The sequence below is a fragment of the Balaenoptera borealis genome (assembly GCF_965194805.1).
Source record: "Balaenoptera borealis genome assembly, chromosome: 12".
NCBI classification, from domain to species: domain Eukaryota; kingdom Metazoa; phylum Chordata; class Mammalia; order Artiodactyla; family Balaenopteridae; genus Balaenoptera; species Balaenoptera borealis.
The window spans coordinates 27,705,551-27,729,426 of record NC_138869.1 but is presented as its reverse complement, the minus strand read 5'-3'; the positions used below and the strand labels follow the sequence as shown (position 1 = coordinate 27,729,426).

Below are 23,876 nucleotides of genomic sequence, written 5' to 3'. Positions count from 1 at the left end.
TCTAACTGGATCTTTTTCACTTCCAGCATTTTATTTGGAAAGTTTCAAAGACAGAAATGCTGGAGGGAAATGCACCGTGAACACCCACAGACTCACCACTTTGTAAAATCTGAATATTTTGTGATACCTGCTTTATCACATATCTATCCATGTGTCCATCCTTCCACAAACTCCCGTTCCAAGATCAGGACCCTTATGAGAAAGGGCACCAACTCGACAGACTTGAATCTCGCAGGACACTAAATGTCGTGAGGCCAGGGCCCGTCTACCTCGCCTCCCCTCACTCACCCAAGGGAAAGTCACCGGGGCCTCTTCCTGCTTTGGTTTCCAACTATGGGGACCGCACCCCCCTACTGCCCCATTCCTCCCCTCCCCACTGCCACCGAGGGTCCACCAGGATTGGCCGCAGGAACGAGGATGAGCTCAGGGTGTAAAGACGGCCATTGGCATGTCCGATTTTCTCAGCACTTGTAGGAACCCAAAGCTGCACCTTTAGGGAACTAAACATTATGGCTCAAACTCATTGGCTGCAGAATCGGATTCACGTACAGGAAGAAGAAAGGAAATTTGGGTGTTGCTACCTGAATACTTAGATGAGCTCCTCTGCCAGAGACTAGGACACAGGCAAGCTCTTCTCACCCTCGTCGCCCACGGGCCCACACGGAAAGTCTGCAGCGGCAACATCACGGCCTACAAATGCCACGGGGGCCCTGGGAACACACGTGGGCTGGGCGCCTCCTCACTATCCCATGGTACGTGTCACCATCCCACGGAGAGCTCTGCCCTGCTCACAGCCCACCCAGATCTTTTAAGAAGCCCCTCTCAATACAGGCCCTTCATTGTAGGCACCCCTAAAAGATGAAGCACTTGTCCTTGACATAATGAAAGGGATGATTATCCATTTTACAGAAGAGAGTTTGTTTCACATCATCCAGAGCAGCGGTTAGTCAACGACAGCCTGCAGGCCCACTGCCTGTTTTTGTAAATAAGAATTTATTGGCACACGGCCACACCTATTCGTTTACGTATAATTTATGGCTGATTTCTGCTACAAGAGTCAAGTTGTCATGGCAGAGGCCCTGTGGCCCAAAAAGTTGAAAATATTTACTGTGGCCCTGTAAGAAAAAGTATACTGACTCCTGATTCAGAATAAGCCCCCAGAGGGCATTTTTTTCAAAAAGACAATTGAACTTACAGACAACTATAAACGATCACAACTATTATATAAAATAAAGCATAATGCAATTAAGGCACTTCTTACTCTGAAATCCTCTACTCATGTTAACTGGGGCCACGGAATCCCGGGTACTTACAGCTCTTTAAGATTCTTCATCTTCACAAAGGCATCAAACTGGACAGATCTGATTGCATTCTCTCCAAGGTTCCTGAAAAAGAACATTCTTTACTTAGGCAAAGAAACTCCAGGTGCCCTTCAAGTCAGCCACGTGTTTGAGCCACGACGCTCAGGGATTTTTCCTGACAGCCCAGGCTTCGCCAACGAACCACAGGGACTAGCCAGACACCCGTGTCCTGTCCTAAGGCCACTGTAAGCGGCTGTTATTTCACCTACATTGACACAAACAAGTGGAATAACTCCGGAACGAGCCAGCCTTAAGGGTGGCATCAAAGCTAAGCCAAGGCCCGCTCAGCAAGTCAACAGGCAAAACTTTCCCAACAGAATTGTGGTCGCACTTGATTCAAAGACAAAATACCCTAAGAATCAAGTACTGGAGGCAGCCCCCCTCAGTTGGTGACACACGGACGTCTCAGGGCTGGCTCCGTCCTCTTCCTCCCGGGCTCTCAGAGGCGAACACACCAGGAGGAACGTCCCAGTTAAACCCAACGTGTACTCAGCACTGCTGCGCTGCTTTAGCAGTATAAAGGGTCCTGGTGGAAGTGGAAGGGAGCCCAGGGCCCGAGCAGGCCCAGGCAATGGGGAGGCCAGGCAGGAGGACGGTATTTATCTGAACACCGAGTGGCCATTTGTTCTGTAACCGTTTCTGGCATAGGCAAAACGAAGGCCAAAGTTGAAGCTGACTTATAATGAGAAGGAAGCAGCTGGCGTTTCCAAATAGCCTGTTTCTCAGTTTACAAAGATGCTTTTCAATTGCTCGCAGACTTCCCCGGCAGCCGCGTTTGGCAGGCCTGTGCGTCAGGGAAGGTACTCACAGGTGCTCCAGACCTTCCAGCCCCGAGAACGCTCTCTTAGCCACGGACTTGATCTTGTTTCCTGACAGAGTTCTGCAGTTTCCAAACATCCAGAAACAGAGGTGGGGTGGGAGCGGGAGGGAGAGCAACAAGGGAGGGTGGGGAGAAAGAGAACACACAATTAGGGTGGTGCTATCTGATAAGTCTGTCCAGGGAGAGGCAGGTGGAAATCTGACCTGTGCCGAGATTATGCATCTGAGGTATGCGGGCCCTCCCCCTTCTGAAATGAAATACTTTTATCTTTATTAGAATTTAACAGTGATGACAGGTAGGAATTGCATGCACTGTCTCGCCAAAAAGGCCCCTTGCAGTGTTAAGTGGAAATCACCTTGTCCAGCCCGGGCTCTCTCTCTAAGGACCACCCTGGGGGGAGTGTAGCCATAGTCCCACAGGGGAGAGAGAACTCATCACTGCTCCAGCGAGAGGAAGCAGAGTCAGGAGGAAAATTCTTGGAATTAAAAACTACCACCCACTTCTGAAAACTGCCTTCTGGGGATAAAGGTTCCCAGAGGAGGCAGGAGGAGGACAGGACAGTGGGTACCTATTGAGATGGCCCCCCAGCTCTGGGGCACACGCTGGCAGCCAGGATGCGGCCATAGTGTGCTGCACCCCTGCCTGCGAGAAGGCCCCTCGGCTCTTCAGCAAGAGCCCGGGTTTTAAATGATGCCAACGGCCCGAGGTTATTAAATCCTAGATAGACAGGTCCTCAACGGTCAGCCCCCAAGGCTATCTAATGCCTGTACCTGGACCATCTACCCATGAGAAGGGGGGTCTCGCTGCCAGAGAATTCCAGTCACAATCTCAGCAGTGACTGTCAAGAGTTTTCTCAGAAACCCAAGTCTGGCCCCTGCAGTACACGTGGAAGAAATGGATGCTTCTTCCACGGGCTGTGTCATCCAAAGGGAAGTCTGTGTCTGGACTTAGGGTAGGGGTGGCACCTAGAGTGGCTGGACATTGGGAATGAAAAGCATCAAGGTTCCAGTTTTCCCTCCTCGTTATCAGATGCTCTGATGAGAGCCCACCAAGGCGTTCCCTCTAACTGCTGCTGGCTCAGGAAATTCTGCCAGCGAACACCTGAGGTAATGCTGACAAGTACGGGGCTCTTTGACTGTGGTGTCCACCGGGACTCCCCAAAGGGTAGGTTAAGAAGGACATGGGCTGCTGGGAGCCAGCTCCTGGGAGATCTCAGAACCGCAGGTGTGGGACAGGGACTCCTAGGCACCAAGGGCAGGTGGTCAGGAGAAAGCCTTAGAGAAAGGCAGGCCGGCTCAGCCCCTCACCAGGAGGGGGAATTCCTTGTCTAGAACCCACCGAGAATCAGGGGAAAGATCTCGACTAAAGACCAGATCTGTCTTCAGACCTTCGTTAAGATGGGACCCACAAGGGAAAACAGCAAGCACACAGCCCTCCCTGAAAAGAGGAAAGAAAAGAAATGCGAGCCTTGAAGAAAACCAAAGATGGCAGAACAGCCTGGCACTGCCTGCCACGCAGGCCCCGGGCTTCCACCCAAGTGCCAAAGGCTCCTGGGGCCCGGCAGACAAGGACCAGGAGGCCGCCTCCGGGAGATGGGATCACACACACACAGAACCCAGCCCTCGCCAGGGGACTCGGGAGGCAGCTGGACCACGGGGCTGACGCGCCCCCCGGGTCCTCTGCTGATGCAGCCGCCCTGGCAACTCTGGGCTCGGCCCTCAGACAGAGCAGCTCTGTGCCCTGCCTCCGGAGGGTCAAGGAGCACCACGGCCAGAGACCCCTTTGCCTTCTCCTTCTCTGGGCGGCAGTCTGCATGGGTGTGAGAGCAACCTCATGCTGAAAGCGTTTCCACGACCGCACCGCAGAGCGGGTCCAGCCAGCGGCAGCCCGCAGGGCACCGCAGCCCGGCGCTCCTGAGAGCGCTGCCAACCTCTCACCCACTCAGATTCCCCAGGCCCAGCCGCTGCGGGCTCCAGGTCCTAGTAAAAGGTATTGAACTGTTTAGTGAAATCTTCCGTAAACGAGATCCAGGAAAAAAAGCTGTGCTTTCTGTCATCCGTTAAATATTAGTCACGTTGGCCTCTCCTACCACGAGGGCAGGCTGTTACTTCTAACGGCGACAATAGCAATAAAACAAACTCTCAAATGCTCGATTATTCAGGGGCTCATCAGCCTGTTGGTGGATTACAGTAGGTCCTCACATTCCCCAGCAGGCGTCTGTGGGTGGGGGCCGGGGCTCGGCTAGCAGACTGTGGTTCCGGTGAAAGGCCGCCGTGTGCGGACGGGAGAGCTGGGGCTGTGGGCCAGGCGTGTCCCCGTGCCTCTGTGCCACGTGCTGGTGGGCAGCGGAGACGTGGCGCACCCGATCGACGGCTCCCCGGAAGGCAGAGCCGGCCCCACGTCCCCCGCGCCACCGACCTGGAGCAGGCAGCGACCCTGGGGATCCCCTGTCAAAGCCTCTCCCCCATCCCTGCCAACCCAGCCAAGGGCCTTCCGGCTCTTGCCGCCTTCACCCCAGGAAGGTTGAAGGGCAGAGGCTACTGCTGTGGCACTCGGCCCCCTGCCCCCAGGAATGCCCTGGAGAGAGCTGCAACCACGGGGCGGCACCTGCCTCCTCCTCGTCGTCCGCAAGTGACCGAACCCTCCCCTCTGCGGCCGACCTGTGCTCCAGAGACCCTGCCTCCCCTCCTCACGTGCTATGAGCTCGGCGGGCTCCCAGCAGGTGTTCCATAAACATTCTGGAAGGAGGGGCGTCGGGTGGGTGAGTGCAATAACGCCCTGCCAGGAAGCTCAGGATTGAGGAACCATCCCAAATGGCTGTGTTCAGCAGCTGGAAAAATGAAGGGCAGGGCAGGCTTCACAGACGGAAGCCTTTTATGGCTCTGCTGCTCACTTGTTCCTTTCCCGGAAGACGTTTTAGTTTCGCGCTGGCCTCGGGCACGGCAGGGAGGACCCCGGGTCCTCAGCTAAGGGAGTGCAGGCCAGCCAGCGTGTCCACCTTCCCTTCTGAGGGAGGTCTCTGACCTCCGCCCCCTCAGCTGCTTCCACGGCCGGGCCCGCCGGCGGCTCTAGAGGGACGGCCCTCCTCGGCTGGCGTGAGCCCCCCCATTTCTAATGGGTCCAACAGACTCACCACCAGGCCGCTCAAACAGGGCCTCTCGGTGCCACGGCCACGCCGCAGAGCGTCAGGCATTGCTCTGGGGAGACCAAAGCAGCACGGGTTCCTCCCCGCTTCATTCAACAAACGTTGACTCAACACCGTTAGCAGTTAGGAAGGCGGCTCCAGGCTGCACACAGGCTGGTTTATGCAGAACCAGAAGCCCGGCGTCCCCAAGGGCCCGGCACACCCCACGAGGCAGGAAGGGTCTCCGTGGCGCGCTCACAGTGCTTTCTAACCGGAGCTGTGCACCCAGATCACAGGAAAGCGCGGGCCTTCCTTCTCCCCTTTTTAAAGCGGAAGATTTCACACACCCTCGTAGGCAGACGGGAGGGTGTCGTGAGCCCCATGTGCCCGCCACACAGCTACGACCATCATCTGATGGTGCCAATCCTGTTTCATCTCTGCCCACTCCTCATTCCCAACCCCGGCTGGACCACTGGGAATATCTATCACATAGTTTTCTTTTTTTATCCAAGAAGAGGATTCTTTTTTTTATCTTTTGCAATATAACCACAATACCATGCCACCTAAGTAAATGACCGCATATATTTAATCATATTAAGGAACTATTGTTATGGTCCCGATTTCCCCCAGTTGTGTGCATCTCTCCGTTTTTTTTTTGGAAAAGGATACAAGAGCCTCCAGGCCCAAGATCCTGATGAGTGGGGCTGGGTGGGAGGAGACTGGACACTGTATTTTACAGGTCACCGTTAACCCACTGCTTCCAAACACCCACGTCAAGCAGCTCAGTGCAAGCGAGGGTTACAGGCACTCGTGCTGCCTTCTTGGGACTTTACACAGGACTGTCACCCTAGTCCAGTGGGTCAAAGTAGGAGAACATGCTGGGGAACAGACAGCAGGCGATTAGGAAGGCGGCTCTAGGCTACAGACAGCGGAGAGCTTTTGCAGAACTGGAAGCCCTAGTGCCCTCAAGGGTCACCGCCCCCAGCTGGCAGGGAAGAGCCTCCTGGAAGCCGTGACACCCAAGAACAGGCTCCAGGTTCCACCGCAGGGACAGGCCCCGCAGAGAAGGCTTGTGTTCAATGGCTGCTCAGGTGCCCAGCACCCCGGCCCCGCCATCCCCGCAGCTGCATCCCGAGCTTGGGGCTCCTCTGGTCAGTGACAGGCCTCTGTCCCATCCCGTCGTGCTGTCCTGGCTCTTCCCAAGCCTGCTGGGTAAAGGACCCAGGAGGTGGGGGAGAAAGGAGCATTTTTTTAGGGGAGAAAAAGAAGGCTGACAGGCATTTGTGACCCACTATCAGAACGCAGGAGCCTCAAGAAGAGAACGAATCCTCAGAGAGCCAAAACAGCTGACACTTACAACTCCCAGACTATCAAAAGCGTGAAAAACCCCACTTTTCAAAACAAATTAGAAACGTTAACTCTACAGAAAGACCCTCCCACCACAGGCTTTCCCGGAGCCTCGCCCTCCACTGCTGCTTTCAAAATATTTACTTTACCCTCGTGCTCTGCTCGGCTCACCGTCACCACAACAGGCTGGGGGAGACGGAGCGGGGACCGTCTTCTGTCTTGTCCTCCTCCAAACCCTCCCCCCCAGCAGCTAGTGAACAGTGATAATAGCCCCCAGCCCCATGCCTATATGTTCCTTGGGAGGCATCTGTAGAGAGTGCTGGGGAGATGCAGAAAGAGGGTAGGACGAGGGGAGGCACAAGGCTTCGGGGCCACACAGGCGAGTCCCAGCCCTGCCGCCCACCGGCTGTGCGATCTTGGGCAAAATCCCTTCCCCTCTGTTTTCTCAACTACAGCAGAAAGGATGCGTAACACAGCCCGGCCTCCTGAGACAGTCAGACGTGACACACACACACACACACGCCTCACAAATTCTAGGAGCTTAGAAAAACAAACCCCAAACACCGGAAACCTTGAATAAAAAACAGCTACTGTATGGTAATGATTGTTTCCGTTTAAGATTATGATTGACAACAAAAAGACTGCCCGAAGACTCAAAACCATCAAGAGTTACTTAGCTTTAGACGTTTAGAATTTCTAGAAATTCAGTAAGAGGGGAAGACTCCTTTGAGCAAAGAACAACAAAAAAGTTGGCTGTTTTCACATCAGTCAAGAATTGAACGGGAGAAAAGACCCAACGGGCCTCCAAACACCAGCTCTCTAACCCCAAAGAAACCAACACCCAGGGCAGCGATGAGGTGGCGGGTCAGGGAGAAGGTGGGATGTCTTCTGCCCCCCTATTCAGACTTTCCTTCCCAAACAAAAGAGAATAAACGTGCCAACGCTCCCAGGGGTGGGCGCAGAACGAAGGGTGTGGGGGCCCGTGGACCCGTCTCCATGCACCAGCCCCACGGATCTTCCAACGCCCAGATACTCACAGCTTGCTGAGGCTGTCAAGCCCTGTGAAAGCACCACTGGTGTCCTCGATTGTCCCCGAAATCTCGTTGTGGTCCAGGTCCCTGGGGAGGAGACAGACAGAAAGCTCACCATTCAGTCTGTGGCAGGAAGAGAGACTCACACCCATTCTGCCACTTTGAAGCTCGAAACATCTCGGTGAGTTCTAGGTGCCCAAACGGAACATCCAGTTAAGATTAGAGGCGTGGGCTTCCCTGGTGGCGCAGTGGTTGAGAGTCCGCCTACCTATACAGGGGACACGGGTACGAGCCCTGGTCCGGGAAGATCCCACATGCCACGGAGCAACTAAGGCCGTGCGCCGCAGCTACTGAACCTACGCTCTAGAGCCCGTGAGCCACAACTACTGAGACCACGTGCCACAACTACTGAAGCCCGCGCACCTAGAGCCCGTGCTCTGCAACAAGAGAAGCCACTGCAACGAGAAGCCCGCACACCACAACGAAGAGTAGCCCCTGCTCGCCCCAACTAGAGAAAGCCCGCGTGCAGCAACGAAGACCCAACGCAGCCAAAAATAATAAATAAATAAAACAAATTAAAAAAAAAAAAGATTAGGGGCGTGACCACTGAGCCACCCTGCCACGAGAACTGCCTTTCTCAGCCTCCCCACAAAGCTGACACAGGCCTTGGAGTGGCAGCTTCGCAGCTGCGTGTGCTGCTCCCCAGTGGGCAAACGCCAGGCCCCAGGGGAAGGGGTGTAGACGGCACAGGGGAAAGCCTGCTTTGGATTCTGCCCCCAAAGAGCGGACCTCTGGCCACTGCTCTGAGAATGAGTCCGAAAGGTTCCCTAAGGTTCCCATCTGCTTTCACCCCAACCAGGGTCCCTTTCCCGGACTTGACCGAGAAACTGCAGAAGGCACATGGAGGAAAGGACAGGGAAGAAAGAGGCCCCGGCACCGGGCCCTCCCCAGTGGGTTTGGCGCCCAGAGCCCCTGTCTCCCCCCAGGGCCTGCACAGGTGCTGACTCCCAGCCAGGGACGACATCTGGGTGCTGAGTCAGACTTGTGACCCAATTGCCAAGACCAGAGGACGAGGCCAACTTTTCGGCCCAGTCTCCGCCAGCAACGCAAATCACAAGGCCAATGACTCAGCTTCCTCCCCCAGCTTCCAAAGGCAGGTCACCACACCGGGCAAGACACCCCACCTGGCGACCAGGCCCCCGTGCTGCCCTGGGTTGGCCCTCCCCAACTTTCCACGAGGTCGGCCACACCTCCCCCTCCCGAGCCCCAGCAGACGCGGGCCAGGACCAGAAAGGGTGCTGCTCGGCTCCCGTGAGCGCCCGCGGGGAGGGGAGCTCGGACCTTGGAGTGAAATGCTCATCCTGACCTTTACTTTACAACCGGAAGCTCAGAGCCGAGATCCTGAGGCTGGAAGGGCCTCCCCCTTTCATCAGGTTCCTCCCATTATCTTGGTCCTGAAACACCCGGGACCCGGGGCTGCTGCTCTGTGTGCCTGCCTCCCTGCTCCGAGCCTCGGCTGCCAAAGTTTTTCTCATTTCTCTGGCCTCCTCAGTCTGAACGTCCCGGCCTTGTCATTCAGCACTGCCATGGCTCCGAGGCTGACCTCGGCTTGAACAGCCTGGCGCCCGGGCTCTTTCTCGCTCCTCCACGACGGCCTGGCATGAAAGCCGTCTCTGCCGTCTCTGCCAAGCGCAAGTGCAAAGGCCTTCCTCCCCGTCATGCCGGAATAGGCCGCTCTTTCTGCAGGGGGCACAGCTGGGAGGGAGGCCTCAGACCCCACGGCCACTGCCTGTTGAAATCCAGACGCCGCTCCCACCCCGCCCCCCCTGTATGGTTGGTTGTTCTGTTGCCTGGAAGTTCTCGAAAGCCCAGAAAAGCCCAGAAAATTTTAAGTCCCAGAAAAGCACCCTGCAGCAACTTCTGGCAACTCCCTCCACCTCACGGGGAACTTAGAGGGAAATGACATGGTCATCTCCATTGTGTTAAATGACCCTAAAAAGGCCCCGGGAGAGACACAGGATTCCCTCATCACCTCTTCTGGAAACGGGCGTCCTGGATGCAGGCTATATGCTGAAGAAGTTGAGATGCTAGCCCAAGACACGAGCCTCAGGATTGCCCTGGCTCAGATAAAAATCCTCAGGACTGAAACATGGAAGTCAGCGGGAAGGCTCAGGAAGGGAAAGACGGCCCCAGGGCTGCTATCTGGGGGCGGCAGCGCGCAGCCTGGGGAACCTTTCCCACAGCCGGACGCCACGTCCCGCCGAGCGCACTGCAGGAACCAGTGCGTGGTGATGACAGTTTTTTTTTGAGTCGTCACCACTCTAGGCACCACGCCGGGGGGAAGGAGGGACACTTTTCTGCTCAACTGGCTCTTTTTCGATTTATCACATGAAACTCTGAGACTCTGGCACACATCACAGCTCAGCTTTGTATCTAATTCTGACTCGAGACCAATGAGAAGGGAATGCAGCGAAGCAGCTGGTGTGCTCTATCCTGCTCTCCCACCAACCCAACGGGGAAAGACGTACAAGACACGCAGGCTTTTGAGTCCCCGGAAGGCGCCTTCCGCAATGTGACTGATGGCATTGTGGCTGAGGCGTAGGATGCTCAGGCTAGTCAGGTCAGCCAGGCTCTCCTCGTCCAGCCGGGTCAGATTATTGAAGGACAGAATCCTGGGGAAGGGGAGGGGAAAGCAAACATCACAGTCAGGTTGCACGGCATCGCCCTCCCTCTCCTCTCCCGAACGTACAGCCACGGTCGGCCAGTCACCTAGGTCCCAGTGGGAAGGGATACGCCCACAAGGATCCCGAGGGCAAAACGGTCTCACGGCTAGAAACCCACCAGGGCTTGATAGCCATACATTGGACTCCTGGAAGGAGGTCTGTAAACTGTGAGCACTACACAGCACAGGGTCGTACGACAAAGAACCGCAAGGCTCCAACCCCTGCGTGCACCTGGTGTCCATGGCTGGTCCTGATTCAGGCCATGACAGATCTCTCACGGCTGTGGCCTGAGACTCTGGACAGGACGCCAGCGGGTTCTCATAGTGAGCAAGGGAGCCGGACAGCCTGCCAACATTGGCCAGCAGAGGGCACCACCAGCCACTGCTTGGAACAAGCCTTCCTCACTGAACTGCAGGCCTCACCTGGGCAGCACCCGGGGGACCAGAGTCTCCCATCCGGGCTACCTTGCCCTCACCCAAGCCAGCCTCTTAGCGTGATCCCCCTACCGTAAGCAGGTAAGGAACACATCCCCAGTCACACACCTTCCCTGAGCATCCGAATCAATCTTTCTTTCCTCCCAGCACAGTCTCTGCATCTCTGACATAGCCCTGGGTTGGGTACTTAAGTATATTAGTCATCTATCCTCAAAAAATGGAATCTCTGGGCTGGGGCAGGAGGAAGGAAAATAAATTCGGATAAGATTAGCAAGTTTTTAAAGGTAGCAGGGAGTGACAGTTTTTCTCTCCTGGAAAAATAAGTCATAGTGCCTGTCAGTTGCAGAGACCTGGCAGGAGATCAAAATTACATCCTCACCTGCAATTAAAGAATTTAGTTGAAAGGAGGGGCGGGACACACACGTGGAGAGCAACTCTAAATCTGGCTCCAAGGTTACCTGGGTGTCGGGCAAAATGCTAGGCTGGTCAGGGGACACTCCCGTGACCTTCTCTGCCCCTTTGGAAGGGCATAGAAGGCAGCCGGAGGGGGGCACAGGGAGTGTGCCCCTCACCGCTGCCTCAGCACCAGGGCGCACACACCCTCTGCAAGTACAGGGGCTCCGGGGGCTGAGAAGACCTCTCCTGCTTCCCTGTGGCTCCCAGGCCTGACAGCGGAAAACCATGGGTCCTGGGAGTTCCCTAGCAGGGTCAGGGCCTGAGGGAAGAGTCTTTCAGGAGCCATCCCATTCCACGTGAGAATACCGTGCAGGTGCACTGCCTGCAAGGGTCAGGAGGCTAAACCCAAAGGGTTAGTGCACGCACACACACACGCACACACACACACTCTCCCTCTCTCTCTCTCTCTCTCTCTCTCCAAGGAAAGCCAGCCACTGGAAAGAGGTGCGACTATTGATTTTTGCATTAGGTAATGATGGACTCACTGAAATATAAACTCCAGGTCAGAGTGGGGTGGGTGGGGAAGGGAGGGTGGGGGAAGGAGGAAGGGGGCTGGGGGAGGGGGAAAATGTGGGCAAATAGATAAAAACACTAGCTGCAAGACTCAGCACTAGGTTTAAACATCCCCTTAAGTTTGCCTGCTGAAGGCAAGAGACAGACAAGAAAGACAGGCTTGGCACTTGTGATCATTCACTTCAGTGGGTGAGTTTCCTCCTACAGTCAAGCCTAGAAAAAAGAAAACCCACCCAAACTCTCTTAAAAAAAAATAAAGAAACATACTGGACTACACCAGAATTGAACAACCTTGAACATATTAAATTGAGATGAAAACCATGTCGAGGAGGTACTTTTTTTCCTCCAAAAACCCCAATCTTCTAGACATGGGATTAAAACAAAGGGACATGACCGTGTCCACCAAGTCCCAGGAAATGCTGCTTTCATGATCAACGACCCACCAGGACATGGCAGGATAGCCCAGGCCCCAGCCCCTCCCCACCCAGGAGAGAGCCTGTCACTGCGGGTGTCAGGGACCCTGGGTGCCAGCTCAGGGGATCCCAGTCCCAGCCTGGAGCCCCGTGGGGGAAATCTCTTTATGTGAAGTATAAGCACACATTCCCGTCAGCTCGGGGGCCTCGCTACCAGGCCACGGGACCCAAAGCTGGGGAGCGGAAGGAGCCAGGTGCCTGGGCCACTTGTCAGGGGAAGGACGACAGAAACTACATGCACGTAGAAACTCTCCCACGGTCAGTGTGTCGCCGTCTCTCGGGTTCACTGTCCTTTCTGTGTTTGAGCCCCAATACGGGCACACCTCGTTTTAGTGTGCTTTGCTATATTGTGCTTTGTAGATATTGCATTTTTTTTTTTTAACAAATTGAAGGTTTTGGCAACCCTGTGTAGTCAGATGATGGATAGCATTTTCTAGCAGTGAAGTATTTTTTAATTAAGATCTGTACATCATTTTTTAAGACATAATGCTGCTGCACACTTAACAGACTACAGTATAGCATAAAGACGCTTTTCTATGCACTGGGAAGCCAAAAAGTGTGTGACTTGCTTTACTGAGGTGGTCTGGAACCGAACATGCAGTATCGCCGAGGTCTGCCCGGAGCCCCTCTCGTGAGAGAAGCACGTGTTATGTGGTGTAGCCGTTCGTAGACAGCGGCTCTCAGAACAGCCACCCTTCGACAGCAGCCCCTGCTAATGTGAAGTGGGGCGAAGAATAGAGATGAGCTGGGAGTCAGGCCCCAGTGACTGCGATCCGCGGGGCCTCGGGGTCCCATTCCGGGCCTGCCTGCTGGGGGCTCTTTCCTCCCTCCGCAACAGGCCCCCGAACCCCCAAGCCCGCTGTGCCGTGGGATGCGCGGCCCAGAGCTCCCCGGGCTCTGGAGGAGTCACCTCCGGGCCGTGTCCACAAAACACCTGCGGAGCCAGAATGGGACACTCACAGCTCGTGCAGCTTCTGGCAGAAGCTCCAGCCGTCGCGGTGGATCCGGGAGATGGAGTTGTTGCCGAGGTGGAGCTGGTGCAGGGCCGTGAGGCCGTACAGTGAGCCGCTGTTCACCTCCGCCAGGCTGTTGTACTCCAGGTGCCTGCAATGACGGCCACGTGCGCGGGGTGAGCGTGGACCCCCGGGGGCTCACGCACCCACCCAACCCACGGCGAAGGGGTGGCTCTCCGGCATCAGCCAGGATCCGACAGCACTGCTGGAGAGACTGGTGAGGGGGGGGTGTGCACCTACATGTGTGTGTACGTGTGTGTGTGCACACCTGTCTGGGGGGCAGGAGAAGACAGGCAAAGCAATGCAGATGGCGGTGAGCACCCAGGCCGACTGAGAGAGCTCAGAGGCCAAGGGGAAGCTCCTAGAAGCAACCTTATCAGCCGAGTACAAGCGAACCAGCACTCACACGGGCAGAGGAGCTCCGAGCAGAAGGCAAAGCCCCCTCCAGGAAGAGACAGGAGAGAGATGAGGAGGAAGCGCTCATCATCATCCCCATCTTGCAGATGAGGAGACTGAGGCCGGGAGAAGCTAGGTAACCTGTCTAACGCTCATTCCCAGCTCAGCCAGTAGTGAGGGGCCAGAATTCAAACCCGGGCCTCGCTAACCAAGCCTGGGCTCTGGACCACTGCACCACGAAACACGGTTTGAGCTCTGGGGTCAAACTACCGGGATTTAATTCTCAATTTTGCCACCTGGCTGACTGAAGGAGCCTGAACAACCATAAAGTGGAGATACCCGAGAAGTATCGACTCCACAGGGCCGTGCTGAGAAGGAAGGGAACGCAGGTCAGCAACTCAGCATCGTGCTGAGAACTGAGCTCCTGCGAAACTCGGCAGGGACGTTTCTACCATCCTGCTTCCCGACGCCGCACAGCCCGGCCACAGACAACTCCGCGCCACAGGACTGGCCTCCTGAACAGCAGCTACTACTTCAAATGCTGCTCCACGCTCAGTAGTACAGGGCTTCAGGCAACCAGGTTTCACTTTTATCCATCGTCCTTTTTCTGCCTCTGCTCAAAAGGCCAGCCCTTAATTTATAAATAACCTCTAAGGCAACTCCTTCTTCACCCCCCAATTGGTATGAATTTGTTCAACGTAAAACCCAAATGTCACATACTAAGGACTCCATGTTGTTCTGAGAATTCTGACTCCCGGCCCGCCCAGCTCGCGACCACCTGGGTTCCAAAGTCCAAAATGACAGTTTTAAGAATGTAAAGGAAAAGGGTCCTCGACTATGTAAAAACAGAGGCAGAGCCACGCAAAGGTGAACAACAAAGAGAGGGAGAAGCAAAACAGCAGTGCTAAGGATGTCACTTTACAAAGTGTGTGTGCGTGCGCACGTGCGTGTGTGTGTGCATGTGTGTGTGCGCGCGTGTGTGCGCGCGTGCGTGTGTGCATGCGTGTGTGTGCCTGTGTGTATGTGCGTGTGTGTGATGGTGTGCATATCGAGAGATGCTCCTGATAATGAGGACGGATTCCTGATAACGGAACTGGACCTGGAGTTTTTCTTTTCTGTATCAGTTGCAAAGGTAACTGATAAAAGGCATAAACGGAGTGATGTAACGTGTAGAGATTGGAAGGGCATGGGGGTGTCCTGAGCAAGTTAAATCATTGACCATAAGGCAAGAAATCTCACGGCGACACATGAAGATAGTGGTATAAGTGTATTAACTTGGAAGTAACCACCAGCAAAACTACAAATAGAAAACCCCAAAAGGAGAATGATTGGAAGTGACTGCCTGCCTCATGGGGGTGGAACTGGTGGAAAGAGAGAATGGCAGCTGGGGTTGGTGGGGGGCAACAACTACTTTTCTTTACAATTTGATTTTGCTCAGCTATGAGTATACGTTTCTTTTGATTAAAAATAAATATAAGTAAATGTTGAAAAACTGAAGCTTGGTAACTGCCTCGTCTGCCCTTCTCCAGATGCTTTTCCATCCCTCCACAGGCAGGCAAGCCCCGTGATTGTCCACATCTGGCTGGAGCGAGTGCTCCCTCGATAAAAGTGGAACATCTGCAGCGAGTGGCTTGATTAGTTCACAGAACATAAATAAATCTCTCAGGATGAACTATACATTTTTGGCCCACCTGCACAACAAGAAAGATGGTCAAACCCAAAGTGAGGAGAGAGGGAACTTCCTGTGGCGTGTGGGAGACAGGAGAGGATGTGGGAAGGGAGCCCACTGTCCGCCAAGGCGGCAGGGTGGGGGGTCTAATAGGGAAGAACAAATCTGATTCCATGTTAGATGTTTCTTTCACTTTAACCTTCGCCTTCTATTGCTTTTGCTTCCAGTTAAGAATCTTGCCTGTAGCATGAAATATACAGGGTAGCCCATTCTCAAGGCTCTGACCTTTAAAGGTGTTAACACTGTTCTGTTCACACAGAGATAAAAAGTTGCAGAACAGCGACTAACATTTGTCTTGTTGGAGGTTTATAGGAACATCGGAACAAAGGATTCCTACACCAAGAAGTCTGCACCAACCAGCCACGCCCCTGCCTCACCTGGCCTTTAAAAATGCTTTGCTGAAACCCTCTGGGGAGTTCGGGGTTTTGGGGGCACGAGCCATCCGTCTCCTTGCATGGCCCCGCAATAAACCTTTCTCTGCTCCAAACTCCGACGTTTTGGTATTGTTTGGCCTCACTGTGCGTGGGGCACATGGACTTGTGTTGGGTTAACAAGGGGAGGGGAAATGGGGAGGCGAAGCAGCCCCAGCAAAACAGCCCCCTCTTCCATCCTCACGAACCAACTCACTTCACTGAATCCAATGAAACTCCCCCCAAGAGATTTTCTTAACCTGCAAGAAAAACACCCTGAGGTTTGGCGAAGTCCCCCAAGACCCTGAGTAGTGCCCAGCTGAAGTCCCAAAGGGCAGGGGCTGGGTCCGGCCGAGGTCCTAAATGATCCCTCAGCGCCTGCAAGAATCCCGGCGCCTGGCCCGCACTCACAGCGCCTGCATCCTGGCCAGCCCCCAGAAGGCGCCGTCCGTCAGCTTGCTGATGTTGTTTCGCTGGAGCCTCAGCACCTCCAAACTGTCGAGCCCTTGGAACGTCAGGCCCTCGATGAGCCGAATCCGATTCCGATTGAGGTCTCTAAAGAGACGAAGCCAGCGGTTCAGAGCGTCCCCTACCCACGCCCCGCCTACGACTGATTTCACCACGCGGTCCCCAGAGACAATCCTGGGAAGCCGAGACGTACCACAGACGTGCACGCCCACGTGCATGCAGACACTGACGGGCCATTGCTAACTGGTGAAAGGGGGGCCCAGAGCTCCCAGAAGCCGGTCCCACCACACCCCCGAATGAGCGAGTGCTCCCATTTCCTCCCCAAGCACCCATGACTCTGCAGTGAGGAGGGGGTATGACTCAGGAGGTGAACGTCTTAGGTGAGCTGTCTCTTAACCCAGCAGCAGAAACCCACACCAGATGCCTCAACCCAGGAAAAATCTAACCACTGGGTATCAAACGGCGACGACATTTCCCACCGAGGCACTCTTCAGGCCTCTACTGATGGAGAGAAGTGACTGCACTCAGGAGCGGCCATCTGGCACGCTGCGAAGCATACACACGGGCTTCCAGCCCCCGTGTGATGAAGCCTCGGTGAACTGGCTCCATCGGTAATACTCAAGGGAGGGAGAGCACAGCCTGACCAGAAAGCCCTTGGGTTTCCCCCAATACTTCTGCAGTGTCTCATGACCCACATACGGTCCTGAGCATCCAGAGAGCTTCTCCAGCACCGGAGAGGGCGCGGCCGGGCCCCACCACCCAGGGGTGTCGGAGCGGGGGGAGCACAGCAGGGAGCAGGGTGGGGCACACCCCGTCTTGCCGCCACACCTGGCCGTGAACAGCTGTGTTGTTCTGCTTAAACCAAACATCCATCATCAGCTTGTTTTCCTGAGGTAACACTCTTCTGATACAAAAAAAGGACACAAAAACAAACAAAAAAAAACCAGGGAACAAACAGTCCATCAGGTTCTGGTAAAGAGAGGTTCTCTTGACTCCAAACCCTGGACCATTCTAGGAGGGCACTCAGCCGTGCTGGTCAAAAAAGTAAACAATTACACCCTTTCATTTAAAAAAAAATTAACTACCTTATGAGATTAAGGAGATGAAGATGGTGACCCATCTCCTGCTTCCTACCTCTGGCTACACTGACTTCCTCTCAAACTGCCCAAGCAGTGCCGGACTCTGTAATGTCCACAGCACAGATTATCTGGGTGCCTTAAAAAAACACAAAAACCTCGGAGATAAATAAGGAACCCCACGCCCACAGTCTAAGCATTAGCCAGGATCAGCCAGGCAGCAGGATTCCTCACTGCATTTTGGAAAGTGCCGACGAGGACAGACATGTACGTCCTCGGTGGATCTTCTCTCGGCAACCTGGGGCGGCCCGCAGGCACCAGACCCAGCTTCTAATTTGCGTTCATTAGGCTCCGCATCCCCGGTAGTTGATGCAGAGCCTGACCGAGGGGCAGCGGGGAAGGGGGTGCATTTGGATCGAGGTGCTGGGGGACATTTGGCCTCCATGTAGCGTGGCTAAGCTTAATTAAAGTGCAGGGCTCTGCACTCACAGTTGTGTCAGCCGGGGTAACTTGAATGCCTTCACAGGAAGCTGGGTGATCCTGTTCTTGCTCAGCCGAAGCGTTAGCAGCGACCGTGACAGACCATCAAATGCTCCCGACTCCAGGCTGCTGAGCCGGTTGCTCGCCAGGTTGCTGGAATGATTCATAAGAGAAAATGCAGTGGTCAGTAGGAGGCCTTCCTCATTCTGTTACAGACACCAGGCCTGCCTGAGTTAGGAAAACGAGCTAAAACACACCCAGAAGGATGGGTTTCCAACGAGACACCTGTCATCCCGAGGCTGCAAGGCCCACCTCTACCCTCAGCCTCAGGTGTCAGGACCATCCTTGTCAGGCTCGACAGGAGCCTTGTTTGAGCCCAGAGCTCGCTCTGCTTGTGGCTGGAGGGGTTTACCCCAGGAGGGTGGGAGGGAAGTCAGTTACCTCCACCCCAGCCATCCTCGCACCCCAGCCGGGCCGCTGCAGGAGCCCCTCCTCGCACCCACTACCCAAGGGTTAGGGTTCAAGGTCGGTGAGAAGAGCCTCAGGCAGCAGAAAGTCCACTGCGAAGCAAGGTCAGAGTGGATGTCATAATTTGGAGAAACCAGCCCTTAATTTTGAAGTGGGTCTCATTGTATGACGTGTAAATGTGCATAAACCAATTCATTTTAATAATTTTAAATGTGTCAAAGAAACATTCTAGTTAGAGAGATCTGCATGAGTGGTTACCAGTGGGGAGAGGGGAGGGGAGAGGGGCAAGACAGAGGTAGGGGATTAAGAGGTACAAACTACTAGGAATAAAATAAATAAGCTGCAAGGATATACTGTACATCACAGAATATACCCAATAGTTTATAACAACTATAAATGGACTATAATCTATAAAAATTCTGAATCACTAGGCTGTACACCTGAAACTTATATAATACTATAAAATCAACTGTATCTCAATGAAAAAAAAATTTTTTTAAGGGGTCTGCATGGAATCCCTTTAAAAAACAAGCAATAGTTGCATGGGACGTCCACCTACAGGATTACATGTGTAAGGGGCACCTCCCCTCAAAACGCAGTGCACGGGGCAGCTAAGGTCTGTGCATTCTGTTGTATGTAAATTACATCAAGTAAGGGGAAAAAAGGAGAGAAAAGGGGGAAGCAGTTTGGTCTTTCCTATGAGAAGTTATCCCCAACACTTTTCCTTCTACCTTCCCTAGACCAATGGTGCTTTTCGTGGCTTAAGCAAAAAAGAAAAAGACCAGCGAGAATTTTCTACATTAGAGAACAGAATGGAAGAAGGCATGCTTCGCCTCCATCAGGCAGCGGCCCAGGACAGAGCACATGAGGATTCTGTGCAAACAGAACTGGACTGTTTGTTCTTAACACTCTAGATTAAAGAAGAAGAGTCTGTGTGATGAAGATATACCGGTCAGCATCTGCCAAAGTACAACATCCCCTGCTTTTAGGCAGAGAGAGAGAGAAGGTCACTGCAATTCAGTTTAGCATTGGTGGTTTCTTTGTCCCAAACAAGTCAGTGCCAGGTGGCAGCGGGACACCTTTCAAAAGCCCTCAGTGAGGGCTGAGCACTGCCACATCGGCTGAAGGATTGGCCGAGGCCTCCTTTTTCCAACTCTGGCACTTCGATGCAGCCTAAGAAGGAAACTGCTCCTCTCCTCGGGGATCGCAAAAAATCTGCGTGCCTGGCCTTGGTCTCTGAACACATGGGTCGCAACAACCCCTAAAGCCAACCTCACGAACAATCCTCCAAAGTGCTCACGAATAATGCAGGGGATGGGGACTCACCTGTCACCTGAACATGCCTTTTTAGCCTGAGTTTTCAGTTTCTTCCCCAAAGCAACATTTTCCTACCAATAAGCGGTGGGTTAAATAGGCTTTGACTGTTTTTCTTCTGTCTGCCAATTGGCGGGCTGTGAGATGGGGCAGTAGGATGGGCAGAAGAGAAACAGACCAACGAAGAGATGGAGAAGGTCAAGAGAACTCAGAGGATGCACGGGCACTGGCTGGTTGAATCTCTACAGAGAGGTTTCGCTCCGATGTCACTCATCTAAGTACCCCCGAACCTCTGTTCTAAGCTTTCGTGGGAGGCAGCCCAGTGAAGGAGAAAGGAAACAGGCTTTGTGGTCAACACAGCCACGTATTTCAGGCCTAGAGTCTGCTCTTAAATGGTCAGTCTGTGAGGCTACTGAACATCTCCCCGCCTCAGGCTTCCTCAGCCACCTCTACAGTCAGAATAACGCCGCTGGACTTGGAGATGCTCTATGAATGGGCTACCAGAGGACGACGGACCTGGGTCTCCTGCCCCCTGCCCTGCTGCGGGAAGACAAGGGAGGTGTGTGCCCATCCCACTGACTCAGCCGGGCCACGTTGGAGGAGAGGAGGGAACGTCCACCTGCGTCCAGACCTGAGGGCTGCCGGCAGACCCAAGGCACTTACAGCTCCTTTATGGGCAGTCCGTGCGGGAAGCAGGTGCTCCGGATCTCTGTGATGTTGTTGGAGCTGAGATCCAGCACCTCCAAGGAAACGTAAGCCTTCAGCTGACTCCCCTCCACGCTGCGAATCCTATTGTGTTGCCTAAGACACACAAAGGAAGGTGAGTCCAGCATGTCATTTTGCAAAGAAACTATTTTCCTTAACCCTTCTTCCAGACATTTTTTTCCCTAGCTGCTTTGCAATTTCAGAAAATTAAAAACGCTATGACACTTCTTTTTTTTAAAAATTATTTGGCTGCGTCGGGTCTTAGTTGCGGCACACTTAAATGACATCTCCCATCCTTCTTTCCATCAAGTTCTTACCTGCAGGCCGGGAGCTAGACAATATCAAATTCTTTGTCTGTGACAAGTTTGTCTGCCCAAGTTCTAAGCCAGGCTACTCTCCCCAAGGACAGGAACACAGGGGTGATATTTCGGACGTGTGGAGAGCAGCCTGGCATGATCAGCGCTCAGATCTTACGGGTACACCTTCCCACAAAGGATGTGCCCAGTGCAACCAGCCAGCTTCTGATGCGGCTCGCATCTAGAATCTTCAGAACCTAGTCCAAGCCCATCACTTACAAGAATGCAGGCACCAGAGCCCAGAGTTCAGTTTCATCCAACTGAACGCATCATCACATACCTCACATTTTACCGACACCTGCCATGTACCAGGCGTGGCGACAGGCACAAGGGATGAAAAAAAGATTGCAAAATCCTGACAACCTCATAAGGGACACGGGAACTCAGTGCTGGGTCTAACTGGAATCGAATCCCCTGCACCTCCAACTCCACACTCTTTTTTTAAATTTATTTATTTATGGCTGTGTTGGGTCTTCGTTTCTGTGCGAGGGCTTTCTCTAGTTGTGGCAAGCGGGGGCCACTCTTCATCGCGGTGCGCGGGCCTCTCACTGTCGCGGCCTCTTGTTGCAGAGCACAGGCTCCAGACGCGCAGGCTCAGTAGTTGTGGCTCACGGGCTTAGTTGCTCCGCGGCATGTGGGATCTTCCCAGACCAGGGCTCGAACCCGTGTCCCCTGCATTGGCAGGCGGATTCTCAACCACTGCGCCACCAGGGAAGCCCCAACTCCACACTCTTGATAGCTCTGCTCCTCAGTTTCCTCATCTGGAAGATGGGGCCACACCCTTTACTTCAAGGATGATCCCACCTGAACCACACTGCTGCGTCTGGCAGATGTTCACGTTAAGTGTTCAATGTTTATCTCCCTCCAAGACTTATTTGTCCTTTAACCCTCTTTCTAAAAAAATCCCACAGTCTTAACCCGCCAACCAGTATTTATTAATCAGGAGAAATTCGATAGATGCCAAGGCTGCAGGCAGCAGGTGGCCCCCATGCGGGTTTCGCTCTGCCTGGCAGATTCAAATCACCACGGCCCCGATCCCAATACTCAGATATTTCAGAATCTGTGCAGTGGTAGCGCTGGGCCTCTGGGCTCCAGCCTCTCACTCCGGCCAGTTTCTGAGTAAACAGTATTGGGGTCTCCAGCCAATCAAAGCATTCTTGAACACGATACAAGTGAGCCAGGCGTCGCTAACCAAGTGGCATCTCTCTTAAACAAACACTTGACCAAATCGTTTCCAACAGGCATAAACAAGGCCCTCTTTCCCAGAAGCTCTGGGGCTTCTCGCCGACGCCTTTGTTTTCTTCCCCTCTCTCCCAGGCCCTGAACCCAAAAATCCATTTACAAGGGTACAGCTCCTTTACACACAGCAAAGTCACGCCAGAATGAGAGGCCCCTTTTCCCTCCATGTGTCCCAAACTACTTCCTTTGAGTTCTTTATTAAGTTCTTAATAAAGATAGTCTCTTCAGTTTTCTGACTCCAAAAGAAAAAGAAAAAAAGAATAGAAAAGAAGACCTTTATTATGTAAAGTATGGGAAAAAAGAACAAGAAATAAAGGGAATAGAGCTGAGCCTCATCCAGGAACTCTGAATGCAGTACCAGGGAGCCGGGAAAAGAAGGTCTGAGGAAAGAAGGGAAGGGGCGCCGCTGGCCCCAAGTCACACAAAGAGGGACCATACACAGTTCAAGGGACCACGGGACAGCTGCGAGCCCCCGCCCACTTCTCCCACTGCCCCTCCACCCCGTCCTCTCCTCTGGCTCTTTCATCTTACACCTTCCTTCTTCTTTCTCGTCTGTGTATTTATTCACTGAATCAAACACGTTCTGGGCCCCTGCTCTGTGCCAGGCCCAGGCTGGAGGAAGGATGCTGTGATGAAGACGGGTCTCTTTCATACACTGGGAAGAGGTCCCTGTTGAGCAGAAGAGGCAGCCATGGAGATGAGAAACAACGGAGCGTGGGAGCGAGGATGGATGAGACCTGCCGGGAGGGAGAGCGGAGCTGGGGAGGATTCTGCCGGAAGAGGCTGCCGGGGCCAGCTCCGGAGGGTGGGATGTGCATGCTGGCAGGAGACGGGCAGGGCAGAGGCAGGGGGACCACAGCAGGCAAGCCCTCGCAGATGCCCTGAGGAGTAGGGCATCTATGTCCCAGGGGACCAGGTGAGAGGTGGCGGCAACAGAGAGACAGACACAAGAGAAGAAGAAGAGAGGGGTCCACAGGACCTGGAGACGACAGATGGGGGCGCAGAGAATGGTGATCCTCAATTTTCTAGTTCAGAAATGCTAAGGTAACCAGGCGACTGGCGAGACCTTCCATCCTTGCCCTTATGGCCTGTTCTCAAGCCAGCAACCATAGAGATCCTGTCAGGACATCTCACAGAACGGGAGAAAACATCTGCAAATCACCTGTCTGATGAGGAGTGAGCATCTAGAATACACAGGAACTACAACTCAACAACAACAACAACAACACGAAAAACCCAAACGACTCAATCAAAAAACGTGCAAAGGACTTGATAGACATTTCTCCAAAGAAGATAAATGGCGAAAGAGCACATGAGGAGACGCTCAACATCACTAAGCATTAGGGAAATGCAATGAGATAGCACCTCACGCCCACAGCATGGCTACTATTAAAAAAACAAACAAACTCTGGAATGGTATGTGGGGGAGAGGATGTGGAGAAACTGGAATCCTGGCGCAGCTGCTGAGGAAAATGGTGTGGTAGTTCTTCGAAAAATTAGGCACAGAATTACCAGCGTGTGACCCAGCAATTCTGCTTCTGGGTGTTCATCCAAAAGAAATGTAAGCAGATCTCAAAGAGTTATTTGTACACCCATGTTCATAGCAGCATTAATCACAGTAGCCAAAAGGTGAAGCAACCCAATGGATGGATGGATGGATGGATGGATGGATGGATGGATGGATGAATGGATAGATGGATGGACGGATGGATGGATGGACGGACAAACATGACAGAGGTACACATACAAAGGACTATCATTCAGCCTTAGAAAGGAAGTTCTGACACACGCTATGACATGGATGAATCTTGAGGACACTGCGTTAAGTGAAAATACCCTATGACTCCACTTCCATGAGTACCTAGAGTAGTCAAATTCATTGAGACAAAACGTAGAGCGACGGTTGCCAGGGGCTGTGGGGAGGGGGAGTGGGGAGTTGT

General features: G+C 53.6%; 1 protein-coding gene across 1 annotated transcript in view; it reads right to left on the bottom strand.

Moving 5' to 3' along the window:
• Window positions 1-23,876, bottom strand: part of LRIG1 (leucine rich repeats and immunoglobulin like domains 1) — a 119,526-nt gene that overhangs the window by 19,574 nt on the left and 76,076 nt on the right. Inside the window, exons 4-11 of the mRNA XM_082344679.1 lie at window positions 20,300-20,437; window positions 17,864-18,007; window positions 16,242-16,385; window positions 13,243-13,386; window positions 10,212-10,355; window positions 7,690-7,770; window positions 2,170-2,241; window positions 1,314-1,385 (exon numbers count right to left, since the gene is read on the bottom strand). Of these exons, the coding sequence (XP_082200805.1) occupies window positions 1,314-1,385; window positions 2,170-2,241; window positions 7,690-7,770; window positions 10,212-10,355; window positions 13,243-13,386; window positions 16,242-16,385; window positions 17,864-18,007; window positions 20,300-20,437 (939 nt within the window). The remainder of the gene's footprint in view (window positions 1-1,313; window positions 1,386-2,169; window positions 2,242-7,689; window positions 7,771-10,211; window positions 10,356-13,242; window positions 13,387-16,241; window positions 16,386-17,863; window positions 18,008-20,299; window positions 20,438-23,876) is intronic.